The sequence below is a fragment of the Equus quagga genome, chromosome 1 (assembly GCF_021613505.1).
Source record: "Equus quagga isolate Etosha38 chromosome 1, UCLA_HA_Equagga_1.0, whole genome shotgun sequence".
Taxonomy (NCBI): Eukaryota; Metazoa; Chordata; class Mammalia; order Perissodactyla; family Equidae; genus Equus; species Equus quagga.
Window position 1 is genome coordinate 82,466,455 of NC_060267.1, and position 24,043 is coordinate 82,490,497.

The following is a 24,043-nucleotide window of genomic DNA, read 5'->3' on the forward strand; positions in this document are numbered from 1 at the left end:
CGGATCCCGGGTGTGGACATGGCACTGCTTGGCAAGCCATGCTGTGGTAGGTGTCCCACAGATAAAGTAGAGGGAGGTGGGCATGAATGTTAGCTCAGGGCCAGTCTTCCTCAGCAAAAAGAGGAGGATTGGTAGCAGATGTTAGGTCAGTGCTAATCTTCCTAAAAAACAAAAAAAACAAAAGAAAAAGGCCATCCTTTGCACGTGGAGTAGGGAGGTCACCACTACAGAAAGACGTCTTTCATGAGCATCTCCCCCTCACAGAGCTGGTGGACAGTATTTTGGCAGAGTGTATCTGGCAACTGTACTTGCCCAACATTGCAGATTTCTATCCAAATTTTGGAATAAGAAAAGGCTGTGAGAAATGAATTTCTAGATTATTTTAGAAACTCATCTGTACTTTCGTTTACTTCCACAAAAATATTAAAGTAGTTGTTATTTAAATCTTTTGGACTTTTATATGACAGATTTTTAATTGCCTTTGAAGTATTAAAATTGATTTGTGCAGCTCCATTGATCGGCTGTGTTTCAAAAGGGGGACACAAAGGTAGAAGCTGTAGTATTAGAGAACTCGCTAAGAGGCAATAGCAAATTCTGCTTTCATCAGCCTACAAAATCTTCACTTGACAATGACATTGTGGTGACAGCTAGTGGTAACACAAAGCATAAGCTTGAGGCTATGAGGTACACTTACAACTGGTTAATATTTAGGTCATTGCTTTGGAGCCTGAAGCCTCAGGCCATATTACAAAATCACGGAAAAAGAACCCTGGTTAGGACTGAAAATCTTTGAGTCAAAATCATGTCTCATCCTGTTCAGCATCTGAGGCTATAATTTGGGTACCACTATCTATCTGACGAAACCTTATCTAATGTCCTGGATACTATGTCCACAAATAAATAAAACTGCTACTGGAAGCAGGTTTTTGCAAACTCAAACTTCCAAATTGAAGACAAATATCACTGTAACTTATTTGCTTTCATCAGTGGAACCTCCGGAAACCCAAAGTATTATTGGTTTTGTTTTGTCTAGTTTAGTTCTATGAACTTTTGGGAGTGAAAGCCCGTTTTTAAACTCTATACTCTGGTGAATTGCCCCCAATTCTCCATTTCTGTGAAGGTAACTTGATCTCTTCTTACCTTTGTCTTTTGTTTTGCTTCAAGCATCATTTCTTTTCCACTATCATCTAAATCTTCTCTTAACCCAAAAAAGACAGAAATTCAGCCTCAGTTACATTCTTATTATAAGAATATCTGTCAAAAGAGAATATAATAAACCCCTTTTTTGATAAATTAATTATGGGTAGTGAGATATAGATAAAATATAACCACGGGAAATTTGCTTTTTACTCTTGAAACAGCGTTCACACCCAGTATTGCATTTTATCCTTACGCTCTGCAGAGGCAGAGCTAAGGTAGGTATTTTTATTCCCGTTGACAAATGAGGAAATTCAGTCTCAGAGGGATGAAAAAGAACCTGCTGAACTTCCTACAGCTTTTAAGTTCGTAGCAAATTAGTGGAGAAGTGAGCTGAGGACCCAGGTCTCTGTAAGGGGCACACTTCTTCTGTGACTGAAGCATGGTGTGGCAACAATAGGGACCCTCTCCTCAATGCTCCTTATAGCAAAAGGCGCAACACCACATCCATCCCACATGTACTGGAGGCAAGTTATTTTCAGCTTAGCCCCAGATTTGCCTTTTGAGTCAAAGAAAAACATGAACTTTCCCTATTTAAATATAAAACAGGCAAGCCAGTGTTCCCACTAGCTCATCTGCCAAGTGTGATTTCTGGGCCTGGTCAATCAATTCTATAACCACATTTGATAATTAAGTTGTATGATCAATTAATATTAACTAGGTCACAAATAAGACGTGAGTGTTTTCATATCATATTTCTAATACCTAAGCAGTTGTAGTCACCTGAATAGTCACCATGATATTCAGTCTTCCGGATTCTTTGCTTACAAGATTGTAAAACAATTGCAAGACTGGAGTCAGCAAACACACTTCAGGAAATCTCCCTGAACCCACTTCCCACAACTCTGGGAGATACTATTAATCACAGCAGTTTTTACCTTGACCCTCAGAGTCTTGCTCAACATAGGACCCCAGGCAAGCACTACCAAGCAGCCATTTTTGACTCTGGAAATGAAACCTGTTTGCCATTCAGGGGCTAGATGAATCTGAAAATAATAATTTTCTTACCTAACTTTTAGAGTAATCTTGTTAAGTCCTCAAAGTTTTTATGGCTAATGAAGTAATTTTCTGGTTCTATTAAGATAAAGAAGTGTGGTTTTGCCAAATATAAACCTAAGCAAAAAAATTATATCCTTTAAACTCTATTTCAAGCAAGGAACCTTTTGTTACAATAAGATAGACGAACAAACACCAGTACCATAGATATCCTTCTCTCTTGTCACACAATCATCAATACCCCTCGGAAGGCTGTTTATCCTCCAGTCAGGGGTCAGTCTCATCTTTCTGCTCCAGCAGTGATGGCCTTACTAGAGCACGTGTGTTACTGTCAAAGTGTGAGCTCCATGAGGACAAGTTCTCATCTTATTTATCTGTGTAAACATTTTCCCCCAGTGCCTTTTATATTGTTTAAGTGTTTGATAAATGTTTATTAAATAGGAAATTTCTTGCTTCTTTAGCATCTTGTGTTTATCAATTCTCTTCCACTCAGTGTCCAAAATATGAGCATAAATCTCAAACACTCATGTAGGAAAGACATTTTCTAGTTATCAGCTGTAGAAATTAACTTCCAAAAATGAGGATTAGAACAAAGGGAAGTTTTAGACTTTCCATCTCTTTGAAGCTATAATTCAAATAATACTTTTTGGCTGCTTACAGGACTATGTCTATTCCTGATGTCCATTCAAGAAGTGATGCTAGGTTTCACAATGCTATTTACCACGCACTGCCCTGCAGGCTGCTTACCCCAATCTGAGAGGCTGCCCTCTGGAGAGAAGGGAGACTCGGCTCCATGGCGGCCAGGGCAGGTGGTGAGCGGCTGGCCGGAGAGGGGCAGAGCGAGTGTCTCTGTTCTGGCTGCTTCTCTCCGCGTCAGAGAAAAATGCCCTCCAGTGTACCGGTGAAAAGACAGAGCAAGGACTTTGAAACTAGGAACAGTGTCCAAGAGTGTCAATAAGCAACTCCAAAGTTGAGGTTAATTGCTTCAGAGGGCATTCCGCTGCTGCGGCTTTAGCAGGTTATATGTTTCAAATTTTTACACGTGCTTGCTCTTCTCTCCTAATTATAAACACTTCTCTATCCCCTCATCAACCTGCTGTGCAGAAAACATGGTTTAAACAGCTCAGTAACGAATTTATATAAAAGCATACAAATTAATAGTCTAGTAAGCCCCTATGGGAAATGAATAGAAGAAATTCTTTATAAGTTAATTATTAGTACAATTAATATGAATATTTCCAAAATAAGTATCCTATATTTTGTCCCAAACATTGTAATTTTCCAAACACATCATCAATTTTTAGGGCCAATGGGAAGGAGCACTGGCTTGGGGTTCAGAGGGAGCATTCTTGCTCTCAGCCTGGACAAAGTGGCTGTGAGAACCTAGACCCCATTTCTCTGGGTCTGACTCTCCCCACCTGGACTTATCTGTAGATGAGAGGATTGAACCAGATGATTCCTAAGAGTCAGAGAACCACGGGTCTTGCAAGGACATTATCTAATCCCACTCTCTTATAGGATGTGACCCCTTGCAGAACTGTGGTGAGGAAACAAGGCCCAGAAAGTTCAGAGACCGAGCAGAGGTGAGCCAGACCAAGAGCCCCAGGTCCTTGGCTGTCTGTCTCCCAGTCCACGTCTGTCCACTGCTCCTCACTTCCCCTTTCTTCATGAGTTTTTAATCTACAAAATTATTGAGAACAGTTTTTTAATTGCACACAGGAAATCTCAGTAATTTATGAGAAATTACCATGGCTTTTAATCTCAAAATATGCAGTTCCTGTTGTTGTGAAATCCTCTTTGTATTTAGCTTTAATTGTCCATAAACCATATCTGTGAAAGCAATACATTTAAAATTTTAGGTATCATCAAATAATATATCTTCAGTTCACCCAATGATTGTAGCTAATATTCAAATGAGCCCCTAGTAAGGGCCAAGCACTGTTCTAAGTGGTTTCCATGTGTTAACTCATTCAATCCTCACAAAAATTCTATGGAATAAGTTATATTATTATTTTCATTTTATCATCAGAAAAATGAGGCCCAGAGAGGGGAAGTAACTTGGCCAGGAACACACAGCTACTAGGTGGTGGAGCTGGGATTCAAACTTGGTCATTCTGGCTCCAAAGCCCTCGACCACAACTCCATGCTTAGACGACCCTGACAGCAGCTTCAGATTTATGCACCACTTAATTAACATACCATATTTGAAAGGCGTTTTAAAATTATAAACAAAATTGTGCATTTTAAGAAGTTTAAGAATTATAAACACACTGAAGTTTGATTCATTCTCTAGTATAGCACAATATATATTCAGCTGGAAAATATTTTTAATTTAAAGGCATTGATTACTCAGTTGATGAACTCATCTTGAAGCTTAATCATATTAATAGATATAATATACTATACAGTATACCAGAAAATAAGACTACATTTCTAGGACCCTTTGATCAGGTTAAACTTATCAAAATGATACCAATATATAGTTTTGGAAATTTTACAACTCAAGGCCAGTTTCAGAGGGGCAACATGGTACAAGGAAAGAGCAAGAATGAGTCTGGCCATCAGAGAGATCTGGGTTCCCATTTCAGCTCCACCATTTAAAAGCTGTGTGGTGAACAAGCTTATAAATTTCTCTGAGCCTTAATTGCTTTATCTTGAAAATGGGAATGATAAAGGACCCAGCAGAGTGCTTGGCACATAGTAGAGGATCCATAAATGTCAGTTCCCTTACCATTTTGAAGTGTTACATTTTCAAGGCATTATGCAATATAAAAGTCTCAAAATACCTTCTAAGTTCTAGGAATAAATGTCAGAGAAAATTCCAAAGCCTCTGTGGAATATTAAACACTACTAGTAGATACCTTCCATTTGTATATATATATATACTTTTTTTTTTTTTTTGACGAGGCAAAACAGCTTTATTAGGACTGAGAGTGGGAGAATGAGAGGAGGACCTGAGATGGCATATGAGCTAAAGAGTAGAGATTAGCTTCCAAAATGGCAGAGCTCATCAACCAAATGGACCCCACTTTCCAGCAGCTTTGAGGTTAGTACAATCAATAAAGGCCTGCTGGGAAATGTATTTGCCACTAAATCACCCATGTGCGCCACCATTGCAAAAAAGGTACAGGGGTTTTATTTTTCCCCCTGTAATTAAATTTCCACAACACCTCCCCAACCACAAGTATTACGAAAGAAAGGGGAAAAAAATCACATTTTACAGATCTTAGACTTGTCTTCAGCTTTTAGTTCAAAGGTCTCATCATCTTCAAAAAATAGTTCTGCTAAACTCATCAAAATAAGCTTAAGCTTCGACAGCTCAAGTTCTATCCAAGTAGTGAGAAGATGGCCTTTGCTAGCCCATTTTCCCTAGCCAGTTAGGACTAAACAGCAGATTGAGGCTCAGATTGGGGGGGGGGGGGGGGGGGTGTACATGAGGGCTAATTTCCCCCAGTACAAGATGGCATCTGAAGCTTGATGGGAGAGCAGAACTGGAGAGACTTGAGGGAAGGGTCCAGGCTCTGTGTTCAGTCAGAGTCACTGCTGGAAGAGGAGGAGGAGGAGGAATGCTTGCCATGCTTGTGGTGTCTGTGCGCCTTTTTATGAGCTTTCTTCATTTTCTTCCGCATCTTCTTGTCCATCACCATTCCTGGTCCTACCAGGCCAGGAGCCAAGGGATTCACAGGAGGCATGCCAGGGGCAGGCGGTGGGCATGGTGGGGGGTAGGGACCTGAGGGTGGGCATCCTGGATAGCCTGGCGGTGGCACAGGATGAGCAGGCCCACATGGGGGGAAAGCTGGATTCCCAGGGGGAGGTCCTGGGGGAGGGGGGCCTGGAGGAAAGGCAAGATCGACAGGGGGTGGATGGGTAGGATTGGGACCTCCGGTGTGAGGGGGATATGGACTTGGCCCTGGATGCCCAGCATTGGGATTCCACATGTTCAGGTGTTTCTTCTAGGCTTTACACCTCCAGCGCTTGACTCATCCTTCCCAGTCTCCTGTATATATATTTTTCTCTCTTCTATTATGCTCTCAGAATTTTCAGAGCAAGGTCTGTCTCCCACAGTATCCACTACCTGGACATTGCTGTGGAAGGTGCTCACTAAATTGGACAGAGCAACCTAGCTTGGTGCTTACAGCTGGCAGTATATATCAGGCCCCCTGCCTTGATGCAGAAGAGCTCAGCTGGGTGCCACCTTCCCTTAGGCAGGAAGGACTCTCACTGGGCCTGAGAAGAATAGCCAGAACCAAACTTCGTTTACATTAGCATCTTTCATCCACGAGTAAATGGCTCCATCAGACTGTTCAATAATCCTAGTTCCCTCTACTGCTTTTAAGAGAAACCACTTTATCAACAAATCATTTAAAATACTTAGCATCAGATGGAATCTTGAAGTCAGGAAAACTGATAACTCCGGTATAATTTTTTTTTCCAACCACGGCAACCTCTGACCCTTCTGGATCCTTTGAGCGAAGAGAAAAGCAAGTTATATTTTTTTAAAACAATCTATAAATACAGAAGTCATACAGAAATATAATATGTGATTGGTAGTTCTTATAGAAATATTCACTAAGTTCTTTCCCCCCACAATTCTCCCAAGGTGAAATAAGATGTCAAAGCTGCCACTGTTTCTTCTTAAAGTGTTTCCAAGCCAGTCTGCTGCAGTCATGTCACTGTCATGGTCATCTCCACATCTTGCTTCTTCCTGGCTCCAGACCTCTGCTCTTTCTGCATGTCCCCTGAGACACAGTCCAGCTTCTCTCTATCGAACTCTCTCTGTGGTTTCCTTTAAGTCTGAGCTAGGACTTGCCCCTGTTCTTTCATATTGCGTCCAGTGTAATTTAGTAATCATCTCCATTTTGCCTCCCCTTTGAGCTGGTCCGCTACTGGTCCTACATCATCCCTTACTTGGTTTACTGTATTCTGTGTATTTGTCCAGCATCCTGAACTCAAATGCTCACAGAAGGACACACTCCATAATCTCCCAAATAAATCAAGAGAAGCTAAGTGCTGAAGCTCTGGAGCTCTGGATTTGAGTCCTGCTTCAGCTAATTATTATCAGTATGATCTCATGATTCCTTAATTTCTCGAACCCTCAGCCTTTTCATCTATAAAAGGAGATGATAATTATATTGATCCCATAAGGTTGCCATAATGATATAATGCATGCCATGCACTTGTCACGGGAACCACAATTTATACTTCTACAACGCTTGTCACAACTGCCCATGTTTCACAGACAGCAAGAGGATACAAACTAATTAACTGACCCACTTTGGAGATGGTGCCACCAAACGGTGTTCTTTAATGGGGCCATCAAAATATATTTCAATGAACATTTAATTTATACACAAAAATTGTCAATTGGAATAAAAGTATAAAATTACCAGGTTGCACTCACAATAAATGCTAAATAAATGCTTGCTGCTATGTAATATTGAATAAATTAACACCACATTTGACTAATATTATAATAATGAAAACTCTTCATTCATATAATGGAAATGCCAAGGTTAAATTTTGATGTAAATTAATGGCATATTAACTATAAAAGTTAAGGTAACTTCTCTTTGTGAAGGCTTTAGGTCTTCATCCAATGAATAAATTCTAACTTTTACTGTCAGAAAAAAATTGTCATTGTTAGAAACTCTGTTCAACTCTAAATTACCTGGCAATATTATTAATAACCCTATAACATGAGGGCCATGAAATTAAAAATAAAATTAAGAAAACTGAAAACATAAAATCCAACTTTAAAGGGAAAGATGATAGGATGTTGGACGTGAACTTTATATTAAAGTGGAAAAACCAAATTCTTTTCACAAAAAAATGTCTTGAATGGGTCCTTTTAAATATTTCTCTTTATGCATTTAAAATATGACTCAACTCATTAAGAAATATTTTTACTCAATTTTTTGTATTTTTAAACAACTGATAGGTAAGAATGACTGCAGTTCACTGGTATCTGAATTTATTATAGAGTGGAGGAGGAAAAATCTAAGCAATAAGTTGTGTCAACAGAACCCAGGGAAGCCTTCTCTAAGATACAGGCGAGGAAGATACAGGCGACAATCTGTGTGTCTCAAGGTATAATTAAGTACTTGAGTGTGTAGAAGGGTGAGAGCTTCATAGGCACGACTGCTTTCCTTACACAGGCATCTTCTGATCAGATGTCCAAGAAGCAGTTCTGACGGTCTAAAGCACTGGCAGGGACCTTGACCTGTTGCTAAAATTATGCGGTGATCTCCATCTTATCTCACCTAATTAGCATCATCACTATCACCATCATCTTCAATGGCCATTCATAAAGTGCTGCTGCCTTCAGTCCACCCCCATCAGCTCCACCTTCCTTCCTGCCCCTGAGATAACTTGTAAGAGGGAATTTACTGAAACAAAACTGAAATCATTTTTAAATGGAAACATGAGGAGGCAGATGTTGCTAGGTAGATTTTGCAGCTTAGCTCACAACTTTCAATGTTACTAGGAAATTGAAATATTCTTTGTAAAAGGAGATGATATTGAGAATTAAAAATGAGTTTTTTCCAAGCTAAAATTCAGTCTCTGTATTAACTTGAACTTCTATAATACGTCACTTCGTTTTTTTTTAAACCCTTCTTTAAAAACTTCATTTTTTCCCCAAAAGATAAGCCACTTGACCCAATACCATTAATTGATTCATCCCACTTTCCCCCAGGGATTAAAATTCCCTCTTTATTATACCTGACTGATCTGAATTGTAAACAGATTTATCTGTCTGAATGAAGAGAAATCCATTGTCATAGCATAGTGGAATTTTTGCTGCTTTTGAAAAATGAGCAGATACAACTTCTAAATACACATGTGAAACTGCATTTCGTCCTCCAGATAAATCTTTTGGTTGTATCTGTTAAAAAAAAAAAAAAAGAGTTAATGGAGGAATATCATATATTAATCTTAAGATAATAAAAGCATTTGTCTTTTAGGTATCTATGAAAATGATTTGAATAGTTGTTTATATGCAAGAAACATAAACATTTTGTAAAATAAAACTAAACATATTTTTCTCCAGAAACAACTCTGTATTTTGGTTTCTTATCAAATTTAGTTTGAAACAGTTACTTTAAAAAAATTGATCCAGATTTAATGTCTATTAAAAATGACAATCACTGAAAAAAAATAAATTTTTAATAAACAATAAAAAGTCATTAAGAAAAGATCAAAAGCTGAAAAGCTTATCAGCAAGGGAGGGGTGGGAGAATGGGGTGACCCATATGTCAGGTAGAAAGTGGACTAAGTGACTTATCACATGGTAGTGTACAGGAACAAAATCTCTCTTATATTTATATTATATTTGGACTTATACTGAAAGTTGAAACCTTTCTTTTGCTGATGTTTTGCATGTCTTTTGGTCATTATACAATTGGTATGTTGTCCTCTTCAAATATATTGCCTATGGTCAATATATTTTATAGTAATAATGTTGTGGATAATGTTGTGGACATATCTCTAATTTTCCTCGCACATTGTTCATAAACTTATTTGGAAGAAAATTTGTTTGATTCAAGTCCAAACAGAAAGTGCAAAAAGCCTATGATAGATAGATATTTCAGGAAAAAATGATTTTTTTCTAGAAAAATATATATGTATATCGTTCAGGAAAACTAATGTTCAAAATATTCTTCATTCAGTTCTCTGAAATTTTTAGATCAACAGAGTCAAACCTATATTTATGTCTCTCTCTCTATTTTTTCCTCCTAATATATAAAATTCAAATATAAAAATTATCTCTTTCTAGTATTCATCATGTAATTTTGAAATGGGAACGTGCGTTGGTTGACTTAGTTTTCAACACATTACCAAATCTTTTCACCTTAATAACCTTTATCTGCTTCATTCAAACTTTTACATTTCCTTACATTGCCTCCAAATCAGAAGCAGATTCTCTATTTAACATTTCCCCCTTACTTACACGTGTAATCATATGGCACTTATCTCTCAACTAGTGAACTCACATAATAGTGCGATGTATCACATTTTTACCCACATATGTAAACAGGATCAATGTACCATCTACGTATGTATTTTACAAGGAAACTTTTGGCAGATAAAAGAAACTACAAGAAGAATACATACAGTTAAGTTTGCAGAGCTTTGGAATTTATTCTCTGGAGATAAATTAACTTGGCCAAAAGAATATGTAAAATTTTTGTCAGGATAACTTTTAATAGCGATGGTCGCAGCAAATGATTCTGTGTATCCCTGAGCTTGAATTATTACATTTTCAGGGGCTCCAACATAGACTACTTGAGATGCTGATACAATATACCTGTTGAATGAGTGAAATTATAGAATCAATCTGTTAATAAAACATCATTTTTTAATGTTCTTCACTTAGGAGAATCAATTCAAATTAGCAATGTTTCTTATACTTAATAATATACTTTTTATTTCTTAAAATTTTATTATCTGTGATAAAGCCAGGATAGCTTCTTGGAAGCATTCTAAGACTGAAATTTCAAGGAGGTAGATGGAAGTGATTTTGATCAGTTACAGCCAAGGAAATGTTTAATAGAGTTCTCTACAGGAAGTGCAAATAGGGATCTTGCTTCGGTCTTTTGAAGAATCCATTTTTAATCAAAATACCAATTGGTAAGTTACTCTTCCCCCAGGGCAGGAATAACAGCCTGGGAAAAATACAGAGTATTAAAATACAACCCATGCGAAGCTCACAAAGTACTCATACTAAAAAACAGAGTAATGGCATTGGACGATAAAGAAAAGAGGAAATTCACTTGGAATTTTCAGAAGTAGAAAGCTAATTTCATGTGGCATTGACTGAATTCTGCTTTCTATAAAACTACAACTAAAATACACTGAAAATGGGATCTTTCACTTACGTTTGTTTCTGTCCCCAACTTCTTCCCAAGTAGAAAAAAATACAGACTATACTTAAAATGTCGATGGCTGGGCTAGCACTAAACTGTTGACACAATCTTTCTTGAAACTGCCCTCCTTTTTGTGAACTCAGCTTGAAGAATTTGGTTAAATTAGTCTTCAGGTTAATTATTAATGTTAGATAGTGGGATCACTGAGAAGGAAGCCTAAGAATTTAAATGACAACCTTTTAGTGTCCACAAGTAATTTCAGAATTTGAAGCAAAGACACTTGATTTTGATGAGTAAAGCAGAAAAGACACCCAAATGGGAACCTCTAGGAAAATGTTTCAAAGGTGGACACAGACACAAAATACTTGGAGGCTGCTCTGGTCTTGCACATTTTCCGAGTATAGCAAATGCAGTTGATGCCTGACCAGATCCCCTCTACTGGGCTCAGCACACTCATCCTACAGGTGCTGTGAGTGTTGGCTGCTAAAGTTTCCTAATTGCTCCCTTCTCCAAGTAATTCAGCTCAGCCATAGGAGACAGCTTGCCCAGAAATGTCTGGGAAGTTACATCCTCTCCTGGGATTAGTCCACAGTCAATAATTTACTGATTCTAGGGGCACAACCGACCAGTTCCCTTGCCTCAAGGTGGGACAACCTTGTGGTACCATTCATGCTACAGAGCCCCTCATGGGATCAGGCTGAGGCTAGACCTCAGTTGAAACCATGTCTTTGCTTAGCTTCTCTCTTGCCCTGTCCTGCTTCCCTGACTGCTTACAGGTTTCTCTTGAGAGGAGTTTTGCAATAAAGCACTTGCATGAGAATCTCTCCGTCTCACGCTCTGCTTCTAGGGAATCACTCTAAACTTAAGGAACATGGGAGGGGACTATCATCCTGGACTCCATGTGGAATGTCTCAGACATGGAAACGGTTCTGAATCTCCCCTGGAATGGGTCTGGTTTGAATTTGGGCCCATGAGGCCTGTACTGATCTACTTTAGAACAAGTCTGAAATCCCAAGGCAGTCTCCCAAATGCTGAGGTGTTCCCAAGAACTCTTGGACCAGAAACGACCCATCAATGACCAGGACATGGCCAGGAAGCTATGAAGCTATTGCTCTCTTAGGCTTTCTCAAGTCTTCATTCAGTTGCATGTACAGACCCATCCTGAAATACAACTCTCTAGGTATAGTCAGGCTGACTGATGGTTAGGGTGATGGGTTTTGTAATTGCCTCTTCACTTGTTTGTTTTCCCCTCTAGACTACAAGTATCATGAGGACAGGTACTGGGTCTAACACATACAAAGGGGATACACCCCAGAACTTATCATAGTGCCTAAAAGACACTTAGACGCTCAACAAATTGTCAAATGAATGAATAAATGAATGCATGATCAGGTGGGCCAAGGGAGATGATGTTGCAAGATAGGTTGAGGGCAGATTATATATGGCCTTGAAGGCTATGCTAAGGAATCTAGACTTCATTTTGTATGCAGTGGGAAATGAAGGACATTTTTACCTTGCTGCTCTGACCTGAGGATATTGTCATCTCTTTATGACCTACAAGTGTTCTTTGTTCCATAAAAAGAATATAGGTATGACATGCTATGCAAAGTATTAGTGAAAATTGTTCTCTAAGGTAAAATACAAGCAGAAATTAATGAACGTCTGAGATGGATCAAACATTCATCCACAATAGCAACTTTTAAAAATGATCTACCATAAAAGCATTAGATTTTGATAATGTTTGTTACGCAGGAGTCTCACAACTGTAAAGCTAGACATTATAATTTTGTTGGGACTAATGGAATTGTATGAGTAGTTAATGAACGTTCTCATGGAAGTGATATTGCTGACATACCTGCTGTTGCAAGACGTTCTTCTGAACGGGGGCCAGTAGGCTAATATTTAAACCACCGTCTGAGTTCTGAACCATATTGAGCAGGAACAACGGTAGGAAAATTACTAAGCAACAATAGACTGAAAAGGATGACAATGTGGTGCAACCGATAGGTTGGCTTCAATTCAGTCCAGAATATTTTCAGACCAACAATGTCAGAAACACTCTCATTGCTGACGAGAGTGGTTGCAGCTGCGTTTTAATTTTTGGCCAATTGTCTCAGTAGTTGATGTCATCTAAAGGAAAAAAACATTTTATTTCAAGGTCATATTTAACATAGGGCAACTCTTTTCACACAGGCCTCAAAATTTTGGTCCTAAGAGGACACTTTGTGTTTCTTGTTTTAGACTCAGTCTCATGCATGGACTCACATCATCACCAAGAAGAAATAAACACAGTAACAAAGATTTGGAGCCAAAAATGTTTCTGGTCAAATCTCACACTATTATCAGTACTTGCGTATGCTGAATAGGCCACAAACATTTGACATTCCCTAATACTGAAAGTTTTAGAGTTCTTCCCTCTACCTGTGACAAATCAGAGGAAAAAAATGTACAAGTGGGGTTATCTCAAGGTTTCTCCACGACAGCACTGTTGACATTTTGGGCTGAATGATTGTTATGAGCAGCTGCCCTTTGCGTTGTAGGCTGCTTAGCAGCACGCCTGGCCTCCACCCACTAGATGTCAGCAAAACCTTCCCAGTTGTGAAAACAAAATGTCCCTGACATTGCCAAATGTCCCCTGGTCAGGAGCAGAGCAAAATGGCCACTGGTTGAGAACCAGGGCATTGCTGTACGGTTTAGTATTTAAAGTGAGAAAGAGGAAAGTACTTACTTGGGTTCATATCAAAGATAGAGAATTCAGCAGGCTCTCCACTTGAGTTATTTGACTATTTTAAGCTACCATTGCAAACCATAATTCTCTCAGTTTCCTTCACAAGGAGGAAAGTCATTATTTCAAATGCCACTTCTCTATTGATGACTTCCAAATTTCTCTCTCCAGCGGGGACCTCTCCCTCTGAATATTGGAATACTCCAGAGTTCAGGCTTTTTTCTATGTACAATCACTCACTAGGCAATATTATCCAATCGCATGGATTTGAATACCGTCTATATACACTGACACACCAAAATTTCATTTGCTGGATCTCTCTCCTAAACTCCAGAGTTTTATATCTAACTGCCTTACTCAAAATCTCCACTGGGGGGGCCAGCCCGGTGGCATAGGGGTTAAGTCTGAGCGCTCTGCTTTGGTGGCCCATGGTTCACCAGTTCAGCACGCATGGACGTATGCACGGCTTATCAAGCCACACTGTGGCAGGTGTCCCACATATAAAATAGAGAAAGACAGGCACAGATCTCAGCTCAGGGCCAATCTTCTTCAGCAAAAAGAGGAGGCTTGGCAGTGGATGTTAGCTCAGGGCTAACCTTCCTCAAAAAAAAAACCCAAAACAACTCTACTTGGATATCTAATTGGCATCTCAAACTTAATACATTCAAAATGGAACTTTTAAAGATCTCCTCTCCCCACAACAGATCAAACATCAAATTATCAGACATGTGAGGAAAGCCTATAACATAAAAGACAACGACCAAAATATTCAGAAAAAAAAAACTTTAAAGGAAATATAGGTTATGCACAGTGAAGAAGACTAGAAGTGTATTCCCCTCCCCCGCCAAATCTCCATTAATATACTCATAAAGGATACCACTGAAAGGAACATTCAGAGAACAAAATGGACTCTTGTATATTAAAAACATGACAGCATAAATAAAAAGCTTTAGAAGATAAAGTTGAGTAAATCTTCACAAAAGTAAAGCAAAAAGAGAAAGGGATGGTAAATAGGAGAAAAAAGGATAAGATGATTAGAGGACCAGGACAAGAGGTCCAGCAGATGAATAACGGGAGCTCCAGAAAGAGAGAACAGAGAAGAGTGGAGGAAGCTATCATCAATGAAATAATTAAGAAAATTGTCTAGAACAGAAGGACAGGAGTTGTCAGATTGCGAGAACCTTCCAAGCGCCATGCAGAAAGATGAAAATATACTGATGCCAAGGCACACCATTTGGACCTTTTGAGACACTGAGGACAAAACACAGATCCTATACTAGCTTCCAGAGAGAGAGAAAGACAGAAGTGACATATAAAGGATTAGGAGTTGAAAGGATCAGGAATTAGAATGGAGAATGGTCTGGGCTTTCTAAAAGCCACATGAGAAGCAAGAAGACAATCGAGTAATATCTTCAAAGTTTTAAAGGAAAATGATTTCTAATGTAGAATTCTATATTCAACCAAACTATCCTACAGGTGTAAAAGTAGAATAAAGACATTTTCAGAAATGCAAGATTTAAAAACAATTTTTTGCCCCCTACATGCCCTATTTCAATGTGCCACCAGAGAATGTACTCTACCAAATAAGAGAATAAACCAAGTAAATAAAGATATGGGATACAGGCAAAAGAAGTCCAATGAAAGAGGGAGGCAAAACGGTTTCTGAGTAGGATAGTGAAGGGAAAGTCCAGGATAACAGCTGTGTACAAGATGTCCAGGGAAACCCACCCACTTGGAGCAGTTAAGACTCAAGGGACACATATGCTGAGGACCATCCAGATCCATGCTGCTCTCATGTCATCTTTTTAGCTTCAGGTCAGAATGCCCAGGTGAGCCTGACCCAGATTCTTATTTGCATTTGGCTTGTTGCAATCATGTCCTGATGAAATTATTGCTCTTCATTTCCAGTCTACACTACCCCCTACCAGATGTCCCAAAATAGCAATTTCTGTATTTACTCACTACATGCCCATATACGGTGACATCCCCAGAAATGGCTGTTGTACACTCACAAGAGATAAAACCAGGTTGCAACCCAGAAACTATTCACGTATATACTCTAAGGATCCTTCATCTAATAATGGCTGTCTTGACTTTTCCTTAAGTAGCTAGGTTTGGTTTCCTACTCAGTTATTCAAAACTAAACATTATATTAATTAAGGATAAACATATACATGGAAAAACTATAAAGAAAAGTACGGACATAACTAATATAAAAGTCAGAACTATTCATATAAAAGTCATTCTCCTCTGGGGAACAGAGTGGAAAATGATATACAGAAACAGATAAATAGGGGTCACACAGAGGGCTTCTATTTCTTTTCTTTTTTTTAAGATTTTCTTTTTCTTTTTTCTCCCCAAAGCCCCCCAGTACATAGTTGTGTATTTTTAGTTGTCGGTCCTTTTAGTCGTGGCATGTGGGATGCTGCCTCGGCATGGCTTGATGAGCAGTGCCATGTCCGCACCCAGGATTCGATCTGGGAAACCCTGGGCCTCAGAAGCAGAGCGCACGAACTTAACCACTCAGCCACGGGGCTGGCCCCGGGCTTCTATTTCTTAACCTGAGCAGTGAATACACAAGTATTCATTACATTATTATTATTTAAGCTATACTTATATGTTTTATAAACTCTTCTGTATTTATGATAAATGTAATAATAAATAAATGCCATGCAAAAGAAGATTAAATAATGCATTTTGAGAGTGATGAGGACTTTTGACAGAACAATCAAATTTACATGGAAAGTAAATATGACATACTCTATAAATATTTACTTGCTCTCCTTTTTTTCTCAGCTTCTTTAATAAACTTAATTATATAAGGTAATAATTACAATAAAGCATTGGTGTGCTTGTAACATATACACAGGTAATAAGTATTATAATAGTAGCACAAAAAGAGAAAAGAAGAAATGAAGCTATTTCTATGAGTAACATTTCTATATCTCACTGGAATTAGGTTAGTATAAATATGAAGCAGATTCGGATAAGACAAGATGTATACAGTAAGCCATAGAGTAACCATTAAGAAAATAACTTTTAGGGGCTGGCCTGGTGGTGTAGTGGTTAAGTTTGCACACTCTGCTTCGGCAGCCTGGGGTTCTAGTTTGGATCCTGGGCACAGACCTAGCACTGCTGGTCAAGCCATGCTCAGGTGGCATCCCACATAGAACTAGAATGACGTAAAAGTAAGATACACAACTGTGTACTGGGGCTTTGGGGAGACAAAAAAAAGAAAAAAGAGGAAGATTGCCAACAGATGTTAGCTCAAGGCCAATCTTCCTCATCAAAAAAAAAAAAGCAAAAGAAAAGAAAAGAACTTTAAAAAATAGAGTGAATAAAAATGCTAACCCTAGAAAATATTCATTTAATGTAAAAAAAAAAAGCTGTAAAGGAGGAATAGAGAAACAAAAAATACATGAGACACACAGAAAAGAAAAAATAAAATGGCAGATATAAATTCAGATATATCAATAATAGCATTAAATGTGAATAGGTTAAATTATACAATCAAAATATAGAGACTGTCAGACTGGATAAAAAAGCAAGATCCAACTATATGCTGTCTATAGGGTGTACTCTTTTGATTCAAAGATACAAATAGGTTGAAAGTAAAAGGATGGGAAAAGATGTATCATACAAATGGCAACCATAAGAAAACTGGAGTGGCTACGCTATATTAGACAAAACAGACTTTAAAACAAAAATGCTATGGAGATAAAGAGGGATTTTAAAATGATAGAAGGGTCAATCCATCAGGAGGATATAACAATTATAAACATATAAATACCTACCAAGAGAGTCCCAAAATATGTGAAGCAAAACCTGCAGAATTTAAGCAATAGACAATTCAACAGTAATAGTTTCAATTATGGACAGAACAACTACACAGAAGATCAACAAGGAAATAGAAGATGAACATCATACACCAACTAGACTTAGTAGACATCTATAGAGCCCTCTACCCAACAGAACATGTTTTTCTCAAGTGCACATGAAACATTCTCCAGCATAGACCATCTGCTAGGTTACAAAACAAGCCTCGATAAATTCAAAGGGATTGACATAATACAGAATATGTTCTCTGATCACAATGGAGTGAAATTAGACATTAATAACAAAGGAAATTAGAGGAATTCACAAATACGTGGAAATTAAACAACACGTTCTTAAATAATCAATGGTTCAAAAAAGAAATCACAAGGGAAATTAGAAATGGACTTTGAAATGAATAAAAATGAAGACACAACACACCAAAACATATGAGATGTAGCTAAAGCAATGTTTAGAGGAAATTTTGTAGTTGCAAATGCTTATATGAGAAAAGATGAGGGCTGGCCTGGTGGAATGGTAGTTAAATTTGAGAGCTCCGCTTTGGCAGCCCAGGGTTTACAGGTTCAGATCCCAGGCATGGACCTACATACCGCTCATCAAGCCATGCTGTGGCAGCAACCCACATATAAAATAGAGGAAGATTGGCACAGAAGTTAGCTCAGGGACAATCTTCTTCAAGCAAAAAGAGGAAGATAGACAGCAAATATTAGCTCAGGGTCAATCTTCCTCACCAAAAAAAAGAAAAGATGAAAGATCTCAAATCAACAACCTTTCACCTTAAGAGAGTGGGAAGAGAAGAGCAAACTAAATGCAAAGCAAGGAGAAGGGAGAAAATAATAAAGATCAGAGTGGAAATTAATGAAATAGAGAATAGAAAAACAATAGAGAAAATCTAACCTAAGCAAAAGCTGGTTCTTTGAAAAGATCAACAAAATTAACAAGTCTTTAGCTAAGACCTCCAAGAAAAGAGAGAAGACTCAAATTACTAAAATCATGAATGAAAGAAGAGACATTACTTCCAATATTCCAGATATGGAAAGGATTATAAGGGAATACTAGGAACAACTGTATGCCAACAGATGAAAGTGGACAGATAAAAGGGACAAGTTCCTAGAAATATACAAACTACTAAAATTGACAAAAAGATACAGACAACGGGAAAAGAACTATAACAAGTAAAGAAACTGAATTAGCAATTTTAAAACTACCCACAAAGAAAAGCCCAGGCCCCAGTGGTTTCACTGGCGAATTTTTATCAAACAAATAAAGAAGAATTAACACTAATTCTTCTCAAATTCTTCCAAAATTTAGAAGAGGAGGGAAAACTTCCCAATTCATTTTATGAGGCCAGTATTACCTTGACACTAAAACCAAAGACATCATAAGAAAACTACAGAGCAATATCACTTATGAATATAGATGCAAAAATCCTCCACATTATACTAGCAAATCAAATCTAGCAGCATATAAAAAGAATTACACACCATGATGAAGTGGAATTTATCCCAGAAATGCAAGATCGGTTTAACATCCCTAAATCAATTAATGTAAAACACCATATCAATAGAACAAAGAACAAAACCACATGATTATCTCAAAAGATGCCTTAAAAGCATTTGACAAAATGCAACACGCTTTCATGAGAAAAACACAAATCCCACTCAACAAACTAGAAACAGAAGAGAACTTCAACCTGATAAACAGCATCTAGGAAACATCCACAGTTAACATCATACCTAAATGATGAAAGACTGAGTGCTTTCCTCCTAAATCAGGAAAAAAACAAGGATGCCCACTCTTGCCACTTCTATTCAACATTATACTGGAGGTTCTAACCAGGACAATTAGTGAGAAAAATAAATAAAAGTCATCAGTATTGGAAAGTAAGACACAGACGACATGCAGATGACATGATCTTATATATAGAAAATCCTAATGAATTCACTGAAAAACCATTAGAACTAAGAAACAAGTTCAGTAAGATTGCAGGATACAGGATCAATATACAAAAATAAGTTGTATTTCTATTTTTTTTTTCTGCTTTATCTCCCCAAATCCCCCCTGGTACCTAGTTGTGTTTCTTAGTTGCAGGTCCTTCTAGTTGTGGCATGTGGGATGCCGCCTCAACGTGGCCTGACGAGCGGTGCCATGTCCGCGCCCAGGATCTGAACCAGCGAAACCCTGTGCTGCTGCAGCAGAGCATGCGAATTTAACCACTTGGCCACGGGGCCGGCCCCTACGTTGTATTTCTATACAGCAGCAATGACTAAACTGAAATGAAATTAAGAAACCAATTCCTTTTACAATAGTATTAAAGAAAATACTTAGGAAAAAACAACAGTATAAAACTCCTTGGAAAATGATCAAACGTTGACAGAAATTAAAGAAAACCTAAATAAATGGAAGGATGTCCTGTGTTTATGAGTTGGAAGACTTAATATTGTTAAGATGGCAAAATACCCCAAGCTGATCTACAGATTGAACACCTAATGTGGCTCATCCAGCCCCTTCTACTGTGGCACCTAGTTCAAAGTTCTATTCCTCCAACTCTGCTCTAGCTCTACTGATGAATTTCTGGTTTTCCAAATTTGCTTTCTCAAGCATCTTTGGTCTTTGCACAAGCTACCTAGTCCCTTTGCCTTAGATGTTCTTCCCAACTTCTTAATGTGACAAACTCCTACTGGTTGTACTCAGGTCTCAGCCTACAAACCATATTTTCTGGATACTTTCCTTGATCTGCTTCGAAGAGAATAAATGCCTCTTCCTGAGTGTGCCTTTAAAACCCTATTCTTACTGACCTTTAACGCTTCCCATAAGATTCTGTCATTTCTTTTAATATTCTACTTGTCTGGACTCCCCTACAGAAATGCAGCCGTGCCTGGTAAGCAGGGCTAAATCACATTTGCCTTATTTACTTAACAAATTGAAATGAAGAACTCACATGCTGATTTTGCCAAATGATACTTCTTTAGCTTCCACCACCAACTAGATTAGTGGTTCTCAGTCTTGGCCATACATTAGAATCATCTGGTGGGAGTTTTTTAAAATCCTGAGTCATAGGCTATACCTCGGACTGACTAAATCAAGATCCCTAGGTTTGGTGGGGTGGGCAGGCATCAGTATTGTTAAGCTCCTCGCATGATTAACCATGCAGCCAAGGCTAAGAACCACTGACCTAGAAGTAGATTGTCTTCTAAGGGACCACCTCCTAAGATTCTTTCAGGGTACCAGCTGGAACCTGAGTGTCACCCTAAGTGAAGGCCGCCTAAGGCCTAATTACTAAAGAGGTCCTCAGAAATCATTATAAGAGAGAGTAAAGAGGATTTCAAGCTCCCGCATCACGCTACATGGAGCTGGGAAGATAATTCTGATAAAAGCACATTGTCTGCCATGCTGACTTTCCTTGAGCTCAGCTTCACTGGAAGTCATTGGAATTTAAAGCTTAAAATATTTCAAAGCTGGACATCAGCAAATCGTATTTGGAGACTGTTTTGGTCTTAAATATTCTCTGATCATGTGGGAGGTGAAGGATAGATAACAGTTTGGACTCAGGCAGTATAGTTCAGAGACAGAGGAGTTCAAGGTTTGCCCGAGTGGGTCTGGTTTGGACCTGAGCACCTGAGGCCTATCCTAGCCCTCTTTAGAGTAGGTCAGAACTCACAAAGCAGGCCCCAGATTCCTCAAGTCACGGTGTCGCCACAAACCTTGACACTGGAAACAGCCCAAGGTTAACCTGAGTAGGGTAGTTATGAATCACTGGACATTTGTCACAGTCTTACTTTTCTATATTTATTGCAGTCTTTTTGAGGGCAGAAACGGTGTGCATCTCATTTACCATGACAGTCCCACAGACCTGGCACACAATAGGGTTTTAATATATAGATAAATAAAGAGGAGAGCAAGGAGGTCAACAATAACAACAAAAACAAAAATCAAAAAACAAACCCAGAACATTGAGGAAAGATTATTAAAGGCTTTGCAAGCCAAACCCAAGGAATTTATTTGGTACTTTGCAGATAATGGCAGGTCATCCTACATTCTTTCCAAGTCATGTTATTTTTACATATCAATATTTTAGGTATCTAATGCAGAATTTGGATTTAGACATAGCACATGATTTTTTATATTTCAAATTATAAAATAAATGTCTTACTCTGTGACATTAAAAAAATAACCATTTATTTAAAAATATATCTGTGAGCCAGTTAATTTTTAAAGTCATACTGCAAGTCATGGGAAGAAATGGCAATAATGGAAGCTGTCATCCCTGCCTGACAAGCTAGTCTGATTCTCGTCTAAAGCAAATTTGCAAAATGATTAAACTGGGCTGCAAAACATGAGGCAAGTTAAAACAAACAGAATAGTTTTGCTATCATTGGGAAACCAGGACCGAGGGATAGCTAGGTCACTCTGCCATGGCTAGTATTTGTACTGTTAATGCAACTTGGAAGAGTGACGACTTCTTCATATTAATCGGATAAAGACAAATTAGTGTGGAATGAAAGAGCTGCTCTCACTCCTTCCCTATTCTCACTCCTGCTTTGGGGAGAGGGATTCTTTCAGCATGTTAAGAGAGGCAGTTAGTATTCAGATTAGCTACAGAAACGTTTCCCCTCTGACGTCTCTAATGCTCGAGGTCTATCCAAAGCCTTTACCCGTGCTAGACACCAACAGAGGGTACTACGTCTGAACGAAAGAGGAAAACTGGGCAAGAAGGGACTGGAAAGCACCCATCAAGGTTAACTGGGTAAGGATTGAGAGACTACCCAAGGGAAAAATAAGTGTTTTGTGCCATCCTTTGGATTTTGCATATATATATATATTTTTTTATTTCCTGTTTTTGGATTTTGCATATATATATATATTTTTATTTCCTGTTTTTGGATTTTGCATATATTTTTGATGGCTACCAAAATAAGATTGATAATGAACTATAGCAGCGCATGGTGATTTGATAATGGATGCCACCTGAATATCATTACAGACTTTGAGGGGCACAGCAGTGAGGTTACACAAGAAATCCAATTCTCTGGTGGAAAAGAGAAAATGAAACGAGTGTCAAAACAAACAAACAATAGTAGAACTGAAATTCAACAATATCCACGTTCCAAACTAATAAGTACCATCTGAAACTCCAAGTGCTTTCTTCTGTGTCCATAAATATTTGGGGAGAGGGGAGCATCATTCAAGTAAATGTGAATGTGAATGGTGCCCCCTGTTGGAAGTCCCTTGAATTTCCATCTCTGCCTTTAGGAAAAATTACCAATGCCTAACGTGCCTTATAATGGGGTCCCTCTTCCAGCTTCTTCTTTTTTAGCTTCCCTACTCCAAATTTTTGCACCAGCCATACTGATCTACTCAACATCCAGCTGACTGCCAAGCTCTTTTTTCCGCCTCCTCTTGGGATTTGCACAAGTTGTTCCCTTTGCCAGCGAATTCTTCCCCCACTCACCTACTCCTTGACTAAATTATTTCCCTCTTTCAGGCCTAGGATGAACGTCGCTTCTCCTGGAACACCTCTGCCTAACAATAAGATAACTAAAAACAGATTGAGGACTTACCATGGGGCAGGCACTGTTCTAAGTTCTTTCACATGCATTAACTTTTATAAGTAGCAGGAAAACTTTAGGAAGTGGGTATGATTATCTCATTTCCTAGATGAGGAAACTGAGGCACGGATACAGAGAATTTCTAAAATACTGTTCCAAAGATGGACCATGAGCTCTAACATGAAGAAAGGAAGGAACTGCTTGTGAGAAATGGGTAGGAACGAGGCTCTGCACGTCACAGTGAATTTAAAAACTGTGCTGGGACGGGGTCTTTGGAGCAAGCGAGCTGTTACGGTTCGGGGAGAGGGAGCGACAATATCGGGAGATTTCCGGAGACGGTGCCGCCTCCGATGGCGACACGGTCCAGGGTACAAGCTCGGAAATGGGAAGCTGGAGTGGAGGAAGGCGTCCTTGGTGACAACGTTTATAAAAAGATGCACTGTCCTTCCCTGGCATCCAGCACAGTATCTGCTCAATTCTCTTTAAATATCTGTGGAATGAGTGAAACGCAGCACTTTCAGGCAAGCGCCACTGGAGTCTCAGATGCTGCTCGCTTTAGCTTCCCCGTCACCCGCCAGAGGAGCCTTCTCCTCCGCAGCCCGCTGGAATGTTCTCGGTCCGGATCTCCGGGCCGCTGTCGTTCCCTGCACCCCGGGCGGCAGCGGAGCCCTGGCCGCGTTCGCGCAGCGCTTCCGCCACATCTGGTCGGTTTGGTCCCTGAGAAGAGAAGTCGCCTCCGAGCGCGCTGCGGGGCCTTCAAGCTCAAGGCCGGACCGCCCGCCTCGGAAGCCCGGGGGCTCGGCGACAGCGCCGCGTGGGTCCCTCAGCCGTCCTCCGGTCCCGTCCCCAGGGAGCAGGTCCGCGCCCTGGCGGGAGGC

The 24,043-nt window shown here is 39.1% G+C and overlaps 2 protein-coding genes across 3 annotated transcripts in view; both read right to left on the bottom strand.

Annotated features, from left to right (window-relative positions):
* The window catches only part of LOC124247479 (complement C5-like), a 30,978-nt gene extending 25,093 nt beyond the window's left edge, over window positions 1-5,885 (bottom strand). The window contains exons 1-2 of the mRNA XM_046676838.1: window positions 5,773-5,885; window positions 2,941-3,155 (exon numbers count right to left, since the gene is read on the bottom strand). Of these exons, the coding sequence (XP_046532794.1) occupies window positions 2,941-3,155; window positions 5,773-5,885 (328 nt within the window). The remainder of the gene's footprint in view (window positions 1-2,940; window positions 3,156-5,772) is intronic.
* Window positions 5,886-6,127: 242 nt separating this feature from the next.
* Window positions 6,128-23,509, bottom strand: LOC124233042 (complement C5-like). 2 transcript variants are annotated; one of them, XR_006886967.1, is made up of 5 exons: window positions 23,178-23,509; window positions 12,913-13,187; window positions 10,306-10,498; window positions 8,914-9,076; window positions 6,128-6,656 (listed from the first exon to the last, which is right to left on the bottom strand). XR_006886967.1 is itself a non-coding variant. In XM_046650105.1 (4 exons), exons 2-4 carry the CDS (start codon window positions 12,985-12,987, stop codon window positions 6,589-6,591), a joined length of 306 nt encoding a protein of 101 aa, XP_046506061.1. In that variant the 5' UTR covers window positions 12,988-13,187; window positions 23,178-23,509; the 3' UTR covers window positions 6,128-6,588. The 2 variants fall into 2 exon arrangements, 1 of the variants encoding a protein (XP_046506061.1); XM_046650105.1 differs by lacking the exon at window positions 10,306-10,498.
* Between the last annotated feature and the right edge of the window lie 534 nt (window positions 23,510-24,043).

Coding starts and splice junctions, on each gene's coding strand:
- LOC124233042 (XM_046650105.1), bottom strand. CDS start 12,987: ATGGTTCAGAACTCAGACGGTGGTTTAAATATTAGCCTACTGGCCCCC. Junction 9,077..12,912: donor AGAACGTCTTGCAACAGCAG/GTATGTCAGCAA, acceptor TTTTTTTAACAG/ATACAACCAAAAGATTTATC. Junction 6,657..8,913: donor TTACAATTCAGATCAGTCAG/GTATAATAAAGA, acceptor CTTCGCTCAAAG/GATCCAGAAGGGTCAGAGGT.